The sequence below is a fragment of the Arvicanthis niloticus genome, chromosome 14, assembly GCF_011762505.2.
Source record: "Arvicanthis niloticus isolate mArvNil1 chromosome 14, mArvNil1.pat.X, whole genome shotgun sequence".
Classification (NCBI taxonomy): Eukaryota; Metazoa; Chordata; class Mammalia; order Rodentia; family Muridae; genus Arvicanthis; species Arvicanthis niloticus.
In genome coordinates this window covers 5131270-5150038 of record NC_047671.1, presented here as the reverse complement: position 1 = coordinate 5150038, position 18769 = coordinate 5131270, and the positions used below count along the sequence as shown (strand labels likewise).

At 37.5% G+C, this 18769-nt stretch overlaps 1 protein-coding gene across 1 annotated transcript in view; it reads right to left on the bottom strand.

The window, feature by feature from the left end:
• Positions 1–14962, bottom strand: part of C14H18orf63 (chromosome 14 C18orf63 homolog) — a 34372-nt gene extending 19410 nt beyond the window's left edge. The window contains exons 1-7 of the mRNA XM_034518528.1: positions 14829–14962; positions 13691–13769; positions 12192–12248; positions 8329–8440; positions 7736–7777; positions 6339–6415; positions 2259–2368 (exon numbers count right to left, since the gene is read on the bottom strand). Of these exons, the coding sequence (XP_034374419.1) occupies positions 2259–2368; positions 6339–6415; positions 7736–7777; positions 8329–8440; positions 12192–12248; positions 13691–13769; positions 14829–14962 (611 nt within the window). The remainder of the gene's footprint in view (positions 1–2258; positions 2369–6338; positions 6416–7735; positions 7778–8328; positions 8441–12191; positions 12249–13690; positions 13770–14828) is intronic.
• Positions 14963–18769: the final 3807 nt, after the last annotated feature.

Below are 18769 nucleotides of genomic sequence, written 5' to 3'. Positions count from 1 at the left end.
AAAACTCATCCTTATATCAAAATCACAATGATTTTCTGTATAGCAGTACATTATTAGAGTTCTGTATAATGTGAGAAATACAGGTCTAATTTAATCCTTCTACTTGTGGATATACAGTTTTCCCAGCACTGCTTTGGAAAAGACCATCTTTTCTATTTTGTCTTCATGGAAGTATTAATGAAAATCCATTGATCATAAGTTCATATTTACCTGCAGACATGTTGTTCTGTTCTCTAAGTCTATATGGCTGTGTATATGCATCATATTGTTTTAATTACTGCAAGTTTGTAGGATAATTTAAAATCAGAGTGTGATGCTTCTAAGATTGCTTAGCTCCTTGAGACCTTTTATTTCTACATAGAATGAATTTTTCCATAGTTTTTGAAGAATGACATATTTTGGTAGCGATTACATACCATCTATAGATTACTGCCAGTATTGTGGACACACAATTCTAATTCTTCTAATCCATGACTGAGTTCTCATTCCAATTATCTGTCTTTGTCAATTCCTTTTGGAAATGTTCTGTAATTTTAACTTTCACTTCTTTGGTTAGAGTCAATACAATGTCTTTTGGGTAGATATTTTGAATGAGATTGTTTCTTGTTAAAGTATAGAAATGCTGCTGGGTTTTCTTATTGTTGGTGGTATTTTGAGACACTGTCTTGCTGTGTAATCCAGGTTTGTCTTGAACTCACTATCCTCCTATCTCAGCTTCCAACATTCTGGAATTACAAGTGTGCACCAGATACTATAGATATTTATAGCATGCATCTTTTAAAATTCACTTCATAGTTCTAGATTTTGTTGGGATCCTTATGGTTTTCTATTTCTAGTATCAAATTGTCAGGCAACAGAAATGGTTACCTTCTTCCTTTCCAATTGCAATGCCTTTAATTTTCTTCTCTTTCCTACTGAATAGGCTAGAGTTTCTAATACTATGTTGAATAGAAGCTGTAAAAGTGAAATTCTTGTCTTGTTTCTGATCTTAATGAAATGCTTTCAACTTTTATCATCAAAAATTACCTTACTGCAGGCTTACTATGTGTGGTCTTTACTTATTTTAAATCTTGTTAACTGAAATGGTGATGAGGAAACATTGAGTCAAACTGCTGCAAACAATGTGCCAATCACAAATATTCACAAAACCAAAGTACAAAAAGCTCCCACCTGTGAGAAGTCTGTGAAGAAGTAAACGAGTCAGAATCATGCCCTTCCCCTCAATATTTTACCATGTATAAGCTCTTAACTTTCCTGAGCAAGTTAAAATTTCTTCTTAATAGTTTTTTGTCTCAGAAACAATTCATTTTTTTCTAATGATAATACAAAAAAATCTGTTTAGATTTAATTATAATAAATCATTATTAGGTAAAAAATCATAAATTTTGATATTAAGACTATTATGATATTGAGAAATTTGGTAATTTTAGTATTTATTAAAAGAAGATCTAACAAACAAAAATGTAAACGCAAAACAAATTATTTTAATAATTCAAGGGGACAAGTTATGCCTTCTGTTTCACAACAAAGCTGCTCCAGTACTTTTCACTTTTGCTTTCTATGTATTAAAGTGTTTTGCCTACATGGATGTATGTGCACCCATGTGTGTCTGCTCAAGAGACCAGAAGATGCCAGGCCCAGATTCCAGGTCCTCTGGAAGCATGTGGGTGATGAATCCTGAACTATGGTGTCTGTAAGAGCAGCAAGTGTCCTTCATTATTGAGCCATCTCTCCAGCCTTGCTCCAGTACTTTTTAGTGTTATAATTATGTTTTTAAAGTTCAAAGTAGTTTATAGTTTTGTGTAAATTGTTAAAGAAGCAAAATTATAGAAAATTATTATATTTTGAATCCACTATTGATGGTTAATCTTCATTTTCAACTTAACTGAATTTAGAATTACCTGGGTGATTGCTGAGGAACACTTCCCAGTGTCTCTGTGAGGAAAACTCCAGAAAAGATTAACTGAAGATTTACCCTAAATGTGGGTATCCATTTCCATAGCCTGGAGACCCAGACAAAGATAAATGGAAAATATAAAGCCTGCCAAGCCTTGGCATTCTCTATTTTCTGCTTCTTGGCCTTTGATAACATAAACTATGCTGTCTCATCATGACTTCCACAACATGATACTTTGAACCAACTAAAACTATAAGCCCAAATAAACCTTCCTTCCCTTAAGTGTGTCTCTAAGATATTATGGTCACAGTGGTGAAAGGTGGCCATTACCCCAGCTCTACATCACTACCTCAGAACTTACCTGGGCAAGATGTAGCACCAGTTGCTTAAAATGGAATGTCTCTCAATGATAGCATTCTGGTTGGTATGAAAATCCTCTATAATATGCTGAGAAATATCAAACTCCTGTAGCTTTTAATGGAAATAAGATTTCAATAAGTCCTCAAAGAATTTGCCACAGAAAAAGAAACATTAAAGCAATACAAACTGACAGTAGTTAATAAATGTTTTAGTGATTTACTTTTTTTTAGAATCATGTATATATCCACTTTCCATGAGGTAATCAGTATTCCAACACATCCTACCACTCCCCTGCACAGTATGCCAAATAGGTTAGGTCATGCTTTCCTGTTCATCTTCTAAACCCTAACTTGTATCTTATGCTTGATCCAATCAATTTTATTATGTTAACTTATAGAAGTCAAATTCGTCTAAAGGAATTGTATCTCTGTGAATGTCTATATATGTGGAGATGTGTGCATGTGTGAGAGAAGGCCAAAGGACAACCTTGGGAATGTATTCCGTTTTGTTTTGTTTTCCAACCAGAAAGGTCCAGGGATCTACTACATGTCTCTGTTACTTCAGTGCTAGCGTTACAAATATGTACCACAATGCCAACTTTTTAAAAATGTGTATATATGTAGAGGAGTTGATTGCCTAGGAAGCCCAGAAGAGGGTTTAGATGTCCTACAGCTGGAATTGTAGGTGATTGTGAATAACCTGATATGAGTCTTGAGAACCAAATTCAGTTTTCCAGAAAAGCAATACATTCTTTTAGCTTCTGAGCTATCTCTTTAGCCTCAAGAGGTAAATATTTTGATGTGGTGTACTGTGCTTGAGAAGTCTGTTCCTAAGCTATGCTATGAAAGAAGAAAAGGAAGGAAGAAGGAGAGTAGGAAGAAAGGAATAAATAAAGATGGAGAGCAGGAGTCCCCATACACTGGCACCAGGTACAATGACTGGCTTGAGAGAAAACAGAATCTGAAGTGCAATTCTAAAGGCAGGAATTAAAGCAAAAAGTTTAGAATGTGTGGGTTCTCACATACATCTGCTTACACAGCTTGAGTACATACCAACACTATTCAGAGGCTCAAGCCACAATACTAACTCTTGTCAATACAGATTATTCTGAACACTAAGAAATTCCTCAACTATTTATATTTCAAGAGAATGCTAACCCTTAATTTATTTACTTCGGAAATGTTTTAAAAGTATTCCTATGCTACTAAAACCAAACTGATGAGAAGGGTACTCACAAATACATATTTCTTCTACCTTAAACAATCTAAAAAATTTGGGTTTAGTTTTCTAAGCAATGTTGATATCTTACAGATATTTGGGTTGGGAAGCTTTGATTTACAAATAGAAATGTATTGACACTGTGAAGAACAGTGTTCAAAGAAAAACTCAAATCTTGACTCTCTTATTATCTGTGTGACCTATTTAACTATTTAACCCATGTCTCAGTTTCCTTAGTTGTAACAATTTTGATCTTCTGTTGTATATCATATGCCATATGAAGCATCTGATGTACTTGATCTCATTAACCTCCTCAAATCTATAAACTAGATACCATTATCTCCAATTTATAAAAAATCTGAGATTAAGGGAAATTAAGTAGAATGTTCAAAGTAGCACTGTTATTAAATGAAGATTTGAGAATTTTAATGTGATTTTAACCAACTCTGAATGTTTTAGGTGTGCAATATTAATGAGTATTTTGTAAATGTTCTCATCTTTATGCTGATTTTTCCTCTGACCTTAATAAAAATCTTTGGGAGGAAACACTTTGTACATGTACATAATGATACTCAATAAATAACTGGCTGTAGAATAAACACACATTTGTTTCCTTGTGCTTATTTTCTATATAATTAAAACTTCAAGGCAACAGTTAATATTACATAATGCCTTTTTGAAACATGCCCTTTGTGTAGTTACGGATTAAATTATAATCTGAATGTATCAATTTGTGGCAGTTTATACATATTAATTTCTATCTAGACACTTTACCTGGGTTTTAGGAAAATAGTATAGTTTAACACAGTCTAAAAATGGAGAAATTACTATTATTGGAGAAATGTAAATTTTTTAAATAACAAAAATAAGGGCTGAAGAACCATTTCTTATAATGAATCCTAATAAGCTATCTTGAAAAGTTCTCTAAATAGTCTCAAAGTTTAGAAAAGTACTGGAATTTCTACTTAGAAGAATAGGTTTTAAATACTGAAATTATAATTTAAATTAGAAGGTGGTTTTTCATGCCATTCAAGCCTCAGTTCCTAAAAATTTAGCAGTAGTGACTGACAAGTGTTATGTAACCCTATGAAAGAAAGGTTAGAAAGACACAGACTCTTTCCTCTAAAACTTCCCAGCATGATACACTTGTCTAAACAACAGCATGAACAAAGAGAGATGGACCATGAGAGCTTCGAAGTCTTCACAGGTGGTGAGGGTGGATTATGTCATGAAAGAAGAGCTGGAGAACACATTCAGAGACCTTAGGGAACAGTTTAAGCCAAGACTTGAAAGAATGGGGACTGTCCTTCCTTGGAGAAACAATTCCCACGGGCTACTGGGAAGGAGTGATGGTCAATGAGACTACATATACGGAAAGCTTGGACCAATCTGACGAGGACCTCATCCATCACAGGAAACTGTGGGGATTTCATTACAGTCACTGGAGAACACAGCACATTTTTAACACTGGGAAGAGATGTATACAAGACAAGCTGGAGTGGGGAGTGGCACCTAGGAACAACATCGGTCACCCCATAATCACCAGGACTGACCAGGCTGATGACGTTGGCTAGGCAGGTGTCCCCTTCTTCCCTCGCCATTTAATGTGTGTCCTGCCTAATGCTTCACGATGGGTTGAGCAGCCTTTACTGATAGAGGAGAAGCTTTCTTTGTCCCACGGTATGAGTAGCTGTGCTCTCCTAACAGGACTTCCAAGGAAGCTTTTAACTCAGCACTATTGGCACCTTGTGTCTGGGGCAGAGGTGGGTCTGTTCTGTATATAGTGCATTCAGACACACTCCTTGCTTCTGCCTGACAGACGCCAGTGCCAAATCACATCCTCCCTCCCTATACCTTGGTAACCAAAACCAGCTTCTAGGCATTGCCAAATGATTCGTGGAAAGCAAAAACACTGTTTCCTCCTCCATCCTCCTCTGTGACTGAGGAACCAGTGGCACCCAGTAAAGGAGACATGTACAGAGTGACTGCTAATGCTCTATGTGAGAGGCTATGGGTTAGTAATAGCGAAGAATTCAGACAGGAAGCATGCTGTATAGAAAAGAGATGTGAACTGCTACTAGAATGTCAAGGGCAGAAGATGAGCGCATTTACCACGACATGAAACCGTTTTTACTATTTGGAAGTAAAAAAGCGGCAAAAATTGGTGCTGAGGCAAGATAAGGTAGTGATGTTGTGGATATGTCTAATGATATTTTTGACAGGAATAATATGGTAAAACCTTTGCTAAAAAAGCAAAATGATATTGGAAGAATTTAGAACAACATAGACATGTCAAATATTTAGCAGCATGCATTTTATTTATTAATATATATTTTTAATCTGGGTATGGTATCTCTTGACTACAATCCTAGTACTCAGGACGCTGGGGTAAGGTACTTACAAGTGTAAGGCCAGTCAGACAGATACCAAATGCTAGCCAGTGAGCTCTAAAGTGAGACTGTTTAAACATTCCAAAGCCAAACAAACAAACAGGAAAAACAAACAACCACTAAGTCCTTTAAACGTTAGCACAAAGCAATGGGCTTCACTAAGATATTTCATTTAAGTGTCTATTTGTACTCTGTTTGCAGTTGTCCTTGAGTCTCTTTTGTCTACCCTGTACTCCTGCTGGTTCTCGCCTCTTTCTTCTCCCTCCAAATAGTCCCTCTTCCTTGTTCACATACATATATACGTGTGTATACATGCATCTCCTTCATACGAGAGAGAACATTGCATGTTTTTGGTAACAAAACTTTTTCTATCTGCTTCTATGTTAACAATTAAAATCAAGTAGCATATTAATAATAAGATATACTAATCATATAGTAAATATAGGAACTTATAGAAATGAAATACTTTGTACCTCAGGTGGTGGCAATCTGATAGTATAAACTTCTATACTTAGACAAACTTGCGTTTCTGTTACATTGATGTCTAATACTGAAAAAGAATTAGCCATAAGTTTTCTGGAGTTAGTATTCCATCCTATCAAGTAAAGCAATTACTTTATATATCAGTTTATACATTAAGAACAGTTTTTTATACATATAGTAAAGTTCAAATAATGAACCATAGGTTTGGCAGTCTACAAATTTCACTTCTAAGACAAAGATTTGAAACAAGATGGATGTGTGTGGGAGGGAGTTCCTCCAACAGGATAACAGTAAGAAAAATAATCCCTCCTACAGTTTAAAGGGCACTCACTAAAGGGTCTCTGCAAATCTGACATCTATTATTAAATTCTAGTGAGGTCTCACACCAGGCTTCATAAACAGCGCTGTGCTGACACGTCAGAGTAATGGCATCTGAAGAGAGCTTGGGAAGCTTCAGGGACGCTGACCACATCATTTCTTGAGCTGGGGAACAGTGAGGAGGCTGCATTTACTTTGTAAATCTTTAGCGAGTATACACTCACAATTTCTGAGTTTTATCAAAGTAAATAAAACAATCTTTACAAAATAAAAACAATCTTCTAACAGGAGCCCAAGAATTTTACTCTTCTAAATTGTCTTGCTGCTCTAGCTAAGATGTCATGCCAGTGGACTGAAGCTAAGTTTAGGTAACAAGCTGATTCGTCCAGAGTGAGATCAGAGCAACTGCTACTGTCTAACTGAGCACAAACCCAGCTCCAGACAGGAGACGCAGTTCAGCAGGACAGGCTGCTCTGCTGCACTAGTTGTGAGCGACAGATGAGGATTTGAAAACTATGTTCACTGATGGGGAACCTGACATGTCTGACTGAATGCCCACTGGAGGCTTCTGATCCCCACCCCACTGCTACCTCAGCACTACTGTACAGAGACCAACCTACCTTCAGTGCAACTATGCAACAATCAAACAATTACATTGGACGTTACCATACAGTCTCTCTTTAAGATTAGTCATGTTCCTTTAGAGAATATTTTCAGGATAAAAATAAAATTCTAATAAAAATAAGCTTTAATATAAGAAGTACAATTTTGATAATATAATTTAGGAAAATATATTCAAATACTTGCAGAATTAAAGATCTTCACAGTCATTTTTATAAATAGAGAAATTAAAATACATCTTTTCTTCCAATTAAGTGAATTTTTTCTTAAGAAAGTAGATATATATTTTGAATGAGAAGTAACTTCCTGGGTGAAATTCTGATCATAACTCTGTGTTAGTATCTTCTGACACAAGGTAATCATAAAGACTGTAATAGCCTAGCATGGGTTTTTAAACAACTGTTAATCATATTAATGCTTTGTCTATTGTTTTATACATTTTACTTACCAACTGCACTTTGCTTTCCCATATTAGAAAGAAAATCTCTTCCTTAAAAAAATTCACAAGATATACCACATTATTATAATACTGAAATAATCATTATTGATAAATATAGCCATTTGAAGAAAAAGTATCAAAGCTATGAAAATTATAAAACAAATATGTAATGACAGCTCATAGAAAAATATAATCATTCAAAAAGTATCTCTTCATTGAAAAGGGCCAAAATACCCAATACTTCATTCAAAAATTTATGTCTTGCTATTAAATACTTAGAAAACCATCAGACTTCAGCAAAAATTTAGGATGGCCCTTTAGGTCCAACAATACTGACATTCTGTGTTTATTTTATCAAATCGTCCATAACATATTTATTCTTAAGTGTCAAGTATTAAATAATAAAAGCATTTTAAATTAGCATCAACAGGTCTCTGTATATTATCCCCATGTAAGAAGATTATTGTGGGCTTGTCTGAGAATGTTTAGAGTTGGAGCTAAAACTCTTTTCTAAAATTAAGAATCCTTGAAATAAAAAAACAGAGGTACACTAGAAATAACCTAGCTCAGAAAGTCCCAATGACTGGCAAACACAAAGTCACCTTGCACCAAGAGATGACCTGTTCTATTCCAGGCTGGAGCAAGTTTAGCTGTGAGTGAGTACGAAAGGCAGTTTTGAAGAATTGCAGGAGTTACTCTTTGTGGAGCCTCCATCTAAAACGTTAAAAAAAAGATGGGCAAATTGAGAAAATTGCTATGAAACTATAAACTCAGGCAAAGTCTTCAGGGTTCAGATTAACATCCAATAAACTAAGCAATTCTAGATTAAAACTATAGTTGTTCCTACAGCTAGTACTGTTTAGTCATAAGGCTAAAGAATTTAAAGAGATACTCATTTTGGAGCTACCACTGTGGCAATGCTATATGCCCAGTTTCCTGCTCACGCTTAAGCCTACACTTAAGAGCTGTGCTGAGTCTCCAACCATGTATCCTGCTACTACACACAGAGGGACTCAAGCAAGAATGATATTGTGGTTTATTTCATTTTGTTCCCTTTAGTTTAACATTAGAAATGGCTCAGTACAAAAGCACACATGCAACCGAATATATATCTACTTATTCAAAATTAATCTTTAATATTAAGGCTTTCACTGACTCCCAAGTCATAGAAATCAGATTTATCCTCCCACTTGAAGTCTCAAAAAAAAATCTGGGCAAGTTATTTGGAACAATAGTTCATCAAATATTAGACATTATGGAACAAAGAATTATTCTCCATAGGGTAGGGGACCAACAAGATGAGCTGTATCTTGATGGCTTTTCCTCTACAGAGGGGTAATATTCCCCATCACTCCCCCTGGCTTATTGTATAAAGTGTGTTTCCAGGCTGTAGTTATGGAAGAAGCAATCCAGAGAGTCTGTTAGTCTCTGAAGATTGAGGAGACAGAGCCGAGGGTCCACAGGGGGCCAAAGAGTGCTGGAGAGGCCATCTCTGCAGAGAGGAGACTGCAGATCAGCACAGTGCTCCCTGAGTTTTCTGCTGAGTAAGGATTAACACACATGTGAGGGAATTGCTGAAGGTTATAATGAAATTCAAAGTTGTTTGCTAAATAAGTGTGGCAAAAAACTCCAGAAAATTTTGTTGGAATCTGTAAGAAAGACAAGTAGAAAAGTGAGAGAGCCAAGAATTTTCCTCCAGTATTAATCACTGGGAAATCTACATTTACAGAAATTTCAATATTCCAATTCCAGTAATTGACACAGAGAACAACAAGAATTTAGTAGATTTATCATTGTCAAGCAACAAGACCCATTTAACATTTATAGACTACTTAATACAGTAAGACCAGAATACATATTCTTGTCAAGATGACAAAGAATGTTTACTAAATCTATGATAAACTATATGCTTGAGTTTTTAAAAAAAAAATCTCAGTATTTTTTTAAAAATTAAAGCTTTATGAAATATCTTTCTAAATAATAACTGCATGAGAAGTCAGCAGCAGAAAGATCTCTGGGAAAGCCCCATTTGGAAACCTGCAGCCTGTTTGTAAGAGGTGTTAGGAAGTCAAAGAGCCAGCTACTCAGGGAATAGGCACAACTCTAACATGTCTATGTCAGAGGAGAATGACTTCTCAACCTTCAGTGGTCACTTTAAGCAGAAGAAAGGAAATACTATAAATGAAAAGCCAAAAAAAAAAAAAAAGAGTCAACGAAATACAAAAGAAAAAAAAAATCAATGAAACCAACCACCCTCCTTAATCCCCGTTGAGGTTTGGTCTTTTGCTAGCGTTGTAATGTGGGGCCCCACGACATGGAGTCTGCACTTAGCCCCTATGTTATTTCTGATTGGTAAATAAAGATGGCAACAGCCAATGGCTGGGCAGAAGAGACGTAGGCGGGGTTTAGGTTTCCTGGGCTTGGGGTTGGAGAGGAATGACAAAGGAGAAGAAGAAGGTGAATGGAGGAAAGAAGCCACCATGGGAGGAGAGGAAGAGGGAGGAGAAGCTGGCATGGGTTAGGTGAGCCATAAAAGCATGGCCCTGAAGGCTGGCCAACTGGAGTTAAGATCAGCCCAGATAATACATAGTAAACAGTGAGTAATAGCTCAGGGTTATCAATAGAAGAATAGATTCTAACAGCACAGAGAGTAGGCAGCTGCGCAGCTCTTGTGTTGTTTAATAAGACATATTAAATATAAAGGCTGTGAGTGTGTCTTTCATCCAAAAACTAAAGGATCTAAGGCAGAGTAGAAGCCCTGGGCCAGGATTAAAGTAATTTCACATCAATGACGGTCAACTCTCTAGATAGACTGATCAGAGAGTAAGAAAAAGAAAAGAAAAAAAAATCAAAAGATCACATATATAACCAATGTTAAAAGTCAGGATGTGTCACGTCAGATTTTATAGCAAAAGAAAATGAGAGACTGCCAAATCAATTTTGATAGTTTAGATGAAAGGGATATAATCCTTGAAATAAATAAATTAATATCCTTATTTTTTGTAAAATAAAATTGCATTTAAACTTTTCAGAGTCTAAATTGCAAATGGCCCTATGGTTGAGTTTCATAAAACATTTAGGGAAGAAATAATAAAATTAGACATGACTTCTTTTTAAAAAGTTTTCTTGTTTGTTTGTTTGTTTTGAGACAAGGTTTCCCTGGACTTTGGCTGTCCTGGAATTCACTCTAGATCAGGCTGGCCTCGAATTTATGGAGATCCACCTCCTCTGCTTCTCAAGTGCTGGGATTAAAAGCATGTGTCACCAAGCCTGGCCAAAAGTAGAATTTTTTTAAAGGTAGGGAGATTTGTTTTTCAGTTGATAATTCCTGATGGCAGGGATCTTAACTGATTCATAGCTATGATGGGTAATGTTAACTGTCAAACTGACGGACTTGACAAGTACTGAAAGGACTAGGAAGCACACTCCTGGGTGTGTCTGCGAGGATTTCCAGAGAGAACTGACTGAGGGGTGGGACTCATTCTGAGCAGTGTGGTGCAATCCCACAGGCTGCTGTTGAGGCCAGGCTGAAATGCAAGAGGAAAGAACAGGAAGCAGGAGAATGCAGGCCTTTCTCTCTCTCCTCCCACTCGGGGGACACATATGTGAGCAGCTCCTCTCAGCTTCATCTTCCCAGCACAGTGTGCTCAGTCCTCTGAAGCTGTGATGTACTGCCCCACCCCCATGTCAACTTTCTCTCTTTAAAGAAGCTCACCAGTATAGAACACAATCTATAATTTTATTTCTCTATATATTAATTATGTAATTGTGGCAATAATTCCATCTCTCAGAATTTCACTTTTTTTCCTGTCTAAAAATTCAGAAAACCATTAATTTCTCTGTTTCTCCATGAATGTGCACAAAACAATTGTTTGGAAAAATCTAGGTCTTTTCCCATGCATAACAAAAACTTGTGAAAAAGATAGTACAAATTCTATTTGTTGACTGGGCTGGTTAGACTTTGGCTATTTATTTATTTATTTTTGGCTACTCAACATAACACTAGGGTCATCTGGAAAGAGGGAACCTCGACTGAGAAAATGCCTTCATTAGATTGGCTGCTAGGCAAGTCTTTGGATATTATTATTATTATTATTATTATTATTATTATTATTATTATTAATGATTGAAGTAGGAGGGCCAGCCCAGTGTGGGTGCTGTCACTGCTGGGCAGGTGGTCCTGTGTTATGTAAAAAAGCAAGCTGAGTGAGCCATGTTGAGAAGCCTGTAAGCAGAGGTCCTCTTTGGTCTGTGCTTCTGTTCTTTCCTCGATTGCCTGCCTTGGCTTTCACTGATTATGTACTGTGATATGAAAGCGTAAGCCAAGTAAACCCTTTTCTCACCTAAACTGCTTTTTGGTCATAGTGTTTTATCACAGCAACAGGAAGCAAACTGGGACACTGATAAAAGAAGTAGAACATACAACCAATATAACATCTATATTATTACTAGTCCAAACACATACCTTAGCTCCGTATTTCTCAATATAGGCATTAAGTCTCCCAGATTTAAAAAATGGTATCTATAACAGAAAGTCCACATTTGTAAAAAGGACTTAACATAGAAATAAAATAAAATATTGTTACACACGAAGATCTTAAGCAAAATACAACAGAGGGCACGGATTCCCGCTACCCTTCTATTCTCTACCGTCGAAGACACTGCAGTAGCCACTTTTTTCCCTGAAGTAGGATCTGTGACAGGTACATTGTCAAGGTGAAGTTGCCTGATACTGACATGATCTCCAAGTCATATAAAGGAAAAAAGCAAATAAATTTCCCATAAGTACTTAACCCCTTTTAAATATACAAGACAAGCTTAGACACAAAGAACACATTCTGCCTAGACATGGACCTAAATAGAAGTTTAAACTAAAACTTCTAAACACATAAGGTCTAGACACAGACATAAATAGAAGTTTAAATTTAAATTTTTAAAGAGTTTTATTTAACTTAGTCGATATCGTTTTGCTAAACAGACAGGGCATCACCTGTCTTCTATATATGTTTACATGCATAGATTAGCACAGCTCTCAGTCCTCGCCACAGAAGCTTCTTCATGTGGTAGATGGTGACCAATACAGAGACGCACAGCTGGCCAGTGTGCAGAGAGTAAGTGACTATGAACTGTTCAGCCCTAAATGGGATAACTATATCATACTCTCTATACCTAAGGCTTATGGGACATCATGGCGGGGAGGGGCAGACAGAAAGATGGTAAGAGACAGAGGTCAGGGAGAACTGCTGTGGAATAGTTTCTTCTGGGTGTTATGGGGTCTCTGGACTCACAAATTCATAGCAGTTTTGTCGGGCTGCATAAAATCAAGACAATCAACATGTCAGCATGAATGTGTGGGACACACAAGTTCCCACATCTAGCTGAGAAGCTATTGAGTAATGGTTCCTAGGTAAGGGAGAATCTCCTTTCTTTAGGGGTGTGGTCCCTGTTAGGTGACCATGTAGTAGATGGCCCTACCCCACGAATGTATGGGCAGCACTAGAGTCAGTGGATTTTTTTAAGGGGATATGAAGTTGGGAGGAGGAAGAGATTATATATGGAAGGATTTGAAGGGGGAAACTGGAGGGAGAATATGATAGGAATAAATTATATGCATATATGATATTTTCCAAGAATAACAAAAAGTTGATTTACTGAGATAAGAAACTTAAGTATAACTAAAATACTGATAAAAATGCATTAAAGCAAATTGTGTCTTAGATATTGTGCTATAACACTTTCTGTTCATTAGTGGTCTTTATCTCTGCATTTATGCCAGATAAAGTTAAACGTTAATTTAGAATCACAAGGTAGATTTAAACATCAGGCATATCAGTGAATGGAGCATTCACTCAAACTAAAACATGGGTGGGGGGGTAGTTAATCCTTGTAAACCATCTGTACTTTCTTATGCCATACTTGAATTATTGTTTATCAATACTGTCTCAAATAATCAGTAGTACTAACCGACATCACTATCGAAATTTGGTTTAATATTCCAGGCACAGGTGCTGTAAGAATATCTTCATGCAAAAGTAGCAGTTGCCTATGGAGAAGAAATACATTATTTTCAAACTGAACTTGTCTACTTCTATACTCCTATGTTACTGGAATATTTAGAAATAGTCTAAAATCTCACTTTCTACCTATTTTGTTATTTTCAAGGTCTCAGAGGTAGTTTGCAGTAAATATAACTAAATTACACCCAAACAGGGAGGTTGCAGACTTCCCGATGCACTTGAAAGAATACAAAACAGGGTACACTCCCAGACTGCTTTCTTGAGCATTTTGTCCTGTTCCGGCATCTTACTGTATAGTGCTCAATGCCTTTAACTTGAGATCCTCATTCTCAGCCTCTAGACTGCTGGGATTATAGTTTTATTCTTTAAAGATACTTATTTAAACATAATCTTTTCTTGAGTCCTTCTTTAAGTACTTCAATTAAAGGAACTAATATATGTGAGTCTTTAATAATCAGGCCCCAGCTGAACTGTTCCTTAAAGATTATCTTGGGTCAGGTATTACAAGATGATTCTTTGAGAAATATTTTCCATTGTCATGTTTTGGTATAAAAATTATATTCATCTTTTAGTGTCTTTAAATGCCTTATAAAGAACTTAGTATCTCTAAGTTTGGGGGAGCCTGACTTAATTCATGAATTCAGTCTATTAGAGAATTAAAATTTATTTTTGTTTTATGTGCATTAGTGTTCTGCCTGCATGTATGCCTCTGTGACACTGTTGGATCCCATAGAAGTGGAGTCACAGACAGTTGTCTCACAACTGTCATTACATGTGGGTACTGGGAATTGAACCCAGGTCCTCTGATGGAGCTGCCAGTGCTCACAAATGCTGAGCCATCTCTCCAGCCCCAAGAATTAAAAAAAAAAAATTAAAGCACACAAGAGGTCACAAACATAAAAGCTCAACAGCGAGATATTTACCTCAAGTATTTTAAGACCCACTTTAAATCCAACATACCTGGGTTCTTGGCTTTCAAAGTGTATATACATATTTAGTAGATGTTTTTGAAGAAGAACCTTCTAAAATAACAATAATGGTGTTTTTAAAGTTTAAAAGCTTAGTTAGAAGACGTATGTTTTCACCTGCACATCTTTATCTGAGTACTCCTAATGTCTAGTTCTTCCACGCTGCTGCTCAGTATTATCTGGACAGCGCAGAGTTTATGTAAATCCGGAAGGATGATAAAGAACAGGGACTGCGGCTTGGACTCGCTCATATTTTCGTCTAGACTGTGTTTCAGGAACCAGACCTTCAAAAACAAACGACAGTAAAGAGCACATAAACAGTTCTAGCCATATAAGGCTTCAATACTAACTCAGCAGATGATATCAGATGTCATGTTAGAATAAGAAAATAAAAAATAAATTAGTAAACTTTAGCAGCAAAAACATCACCATTTCACCTCCACAGTTTTCTCACCATTTCTAATCACTTGTATTTAGCACAGTTTTATTGAGATATTGTCCACCTGCAATTATCCAGTTAGTGTAAAATGCAATGCTTTTTCTTTACTATATTCATGGAGTTATGTACCATGCAATAAATTAGAACACTTTCATCACTCTCCCAAGATTCTAAATCTTCAGTTCTACACAACACAAGTTGAATGTTTAATTTAAATACAAATAATAATAATTTTAAAACCACTAATTTGTTAAATGCCTAAGTGTTTTCTAGGTACTTGCCATATTGTGTTTAATAATTTTATTCTACTGATCCTGGCCCATCTTTAAAGTTTTGTTTTCAGAAAAACAAAGTCTTTCCTCTCACATGATTTAAATATAAAAACGTATAATTAAGACCTCTGCTATTTAAAATTCTCTCTATAAACCACTTCAAGGTTAAAGAATATATTGTTTTTTTTATTTTACATGAAATTAAATGTTAGTTGGAATCTCTGTTAAGTAGATTTCATTTCCAACAATTTATTTGGCTTTAAACCTCTATCTACTCAAGGGGCCTTTAAAAGCTGCTAATTCAGTTCTGCCCTTTGGTATGTATATCATGCATCTCACAAAATTGGTATGTAAATGTACAGCAGGCTAGGAAGGTCAATCTGTTCTCTAGAACGTTAAACTCAACACGATCATATTCTCTCTCTTTAAAAAGAAATGACTAGCCCGGGAATCTGATGTGTGGGTGGACTTTACTCTGATCTCTTTAACTAAAAGCCTTTGTTTTCATTGGAGGAATGCCTTCGTCTTGAGCACGCCTAGCTCACTTACACCACAGAAGGAAGCATTTGAAATTTTCTTCAGTAAGATTTTAGTTCTGGATTCACTTATGCTTCCCACGGGCCCTCGGAATAAGTTCCCTTCCGGCTGCTCCACTTTCTCAGTGACAGCAGTATCTCCATCATCTTCAAAAACAATTTTCAAAAGGTGATTCTAGAAGTGTCTAATTAAAAAAAAAATCAAAACACATGAATTTTAATGGAGTACTAATCTCCTGGCCCTAAAGCTAGCGCTAATCAAAAAGAGCTCGCTCCGTTCAACACCGGGGTGTTGGGTGCAGTCCTCAGAATGTGGCCCGTTGACTTTCCCAGGAGTCTCGCGATCCTAAGCACCATGCTTCCTAAGGCCTGGTGCCTCTCACATAATTTAAATATAAAAAAAAGTATAACCAAGAGCTCTGCTATTTTAGATTCTCTCTGTAAACCACTCCAAGGTTAAAGAATACATATATATATATATAAATTTTACAGCCTCCCTTCAGGAGGCAAGAAAGGCCAGGCCGGCATCAAAGCTGCTCCCTCTATGGCCGCCGCCGCCTGCCCTCTCTGTACCTCAGTCTGTAGGCGCTCTGTCCTCTCCTCAGCACTGTGCTGCAGCCACGGAGCAACGGGGATGCCCTGTGCTCGAGGCAAGCTTCGTGCTCCAGTCAGAACCTGCTCTCCTCAGACAGCTCCCGCCAAGTTCCACACGCTCGAAATCCCATCAGGCCTTGCGCTCGGGCCCCGCGTCTCCCATCAGGCTCTGCGCTATACGCTCCTGGGAAGTCCTCCCCTCCCACCCCACTTTCCCGCTCTGTTCACCGCTGTGTTCCTGCCCCGCTTGCTCTCCTGTCAGATTCCCGGCTCCTGTCAGGACAGTGGCAGTTTCCTGCTCCCTGCAGGGTCAGCACTGGGGTCAGGCCCCAACAGGCTAGGATTTCACTCAGCTCAGGCAGCACCCACCCAGTCACTGCTGGCCTAGCAGAAGAGGGCTCTTGTCAGAATCGAACCGTTATCGACTCTCGGCTCCCATTGGGCCATGTGCTCCCAGCAGGTCTAGAACTCCCAGAGGCCCTGTGCTTATCCATGCTTTATAATGGCCTTTGGCGGCTGCTCCAGTGCATCTCTTGTTCCCAGCATGCTCTCTGTTGACAGCCTTCCACACTGCCTTGTTTCCTTCCGCTGTACTTTGGTACCATCTCAGCGTAGGGAGCAGTTTTCAGCATGGCCTGCTGTGCCAGCATGTCCCAAGTCCTGCTATCCAATACATGTTCTGTTACCACTCAGTACTACCCCTGGGCTTTCCCCCATCAAATCCAAAGTTCAATTAGCATCGTGCAGGTCACCGAGATGCCTAAGAGTGGGTGGTGCCCACCCGGGGCAGGGCAAAAGGACAGCCGTGAAGCAGCGGCCTACACAGTTTGGCTGAGCCAGTCTGGTTACTGGATGCCTTTCTTCTCAGATTCCTTTGCTCTGTGCAACTTCCAGAATTCCTATTGTGGGGATAAAGCTCCACCAACTGTAAAGTCTTAAAAAGCTTGAAATGTGGCCTTCTGACTCATTTGACAGATAGTTATTAAGCACACGCCATACACGGTTGCTCTTCTAGGTGTGTGATGATGGAGCATTTAAGCAAACAGTATTTTCTGTCCCAGAAGAATTTACTCGGAGTAGGAAAAAACAGTAATCCCGGAGTGAGCTCATTCTTGTTAGGTGCACAGAAAACGAGAGTTGGGAAGTAATGAGAGATTCGCTCTTCTCGATATGTTCTTTTGCAAGACTCTAAAGAGCTTTCTCTTTGCAGACATGCAAATTACTGAGACAGAGTTTACTTGTAACATTCTTCAAGATTCAAGACCGAAACGACTCAGATAAAATGTGCTTATCAGAATTCATGCCCAGAAAAAAAAAAATCTCCACCAGTGAGCTCACCCTAACTGCTGATAATTAAGACCTCCAACACTAATGGATTTTGTATATAAGCAACTCATATGAAGTTCTGCTTCTTAAGTATGCTAATAGTTCATCATCATGGTACTACAATTCTGAAAGGAAAAAAAAAGTCTGTGTGGCCTTGTTTAAAAATACGTGATAGTTTTCTAAGCAAAGCCAAACAATTCATTGGTGATGAAATTGATTTTGAGGACCGTTGAGATAATCCCCTAGTTTTTGGCTTGATTGTCATCATTGTCTCTAGTCCTGTGACTGTCAGGGTTCCTAAGCACTTTGTATAATTACGTATGGTATGTGGAATTCTCCTATTTATATTATTTTAATATTGTTCTTGCTTGCTGCAGGGGTCTCTGCGACCACCCTGGCCAGCAGAGTGACAAGCCAGAGTAGTTGGTTCATCATGACTCAGTAGCCAGTGTTAGTTCAAACTCCTGAAGTTTGACCCCAAGTAATTTATTTTAGGACTAATTAAGCACAGCACAATTTGGTGAGAACTTATTCTGATGATAATTAACTCAATTCTGTGATCACCACAGAGTATACGTAAATCTTTATAAAGTGCATACAAATAGGTCCTACAGATTGACTGAGAGAAAACAAGCTTATGATAAAGTTGTAGGGGAGTACCCAATACCAGAAGCATTTCAGCCACATAGATGGAGCAATGGTCAGCAGGGCTAGTAAACACATTTGCTCCCAGCCTTCTCCTTCTTCTTCTTTTTTTTTTTTTTTTTTTTTTTTTTTAAGATTTATTTATTTATTTTATGTATATAAGTACACTGTAGCTGTTCTCAGATATACCAGAAGAGGGCATCAGATCTCATTACAGATCAAGTTGTGAGCCACCTTGTGTTTGCT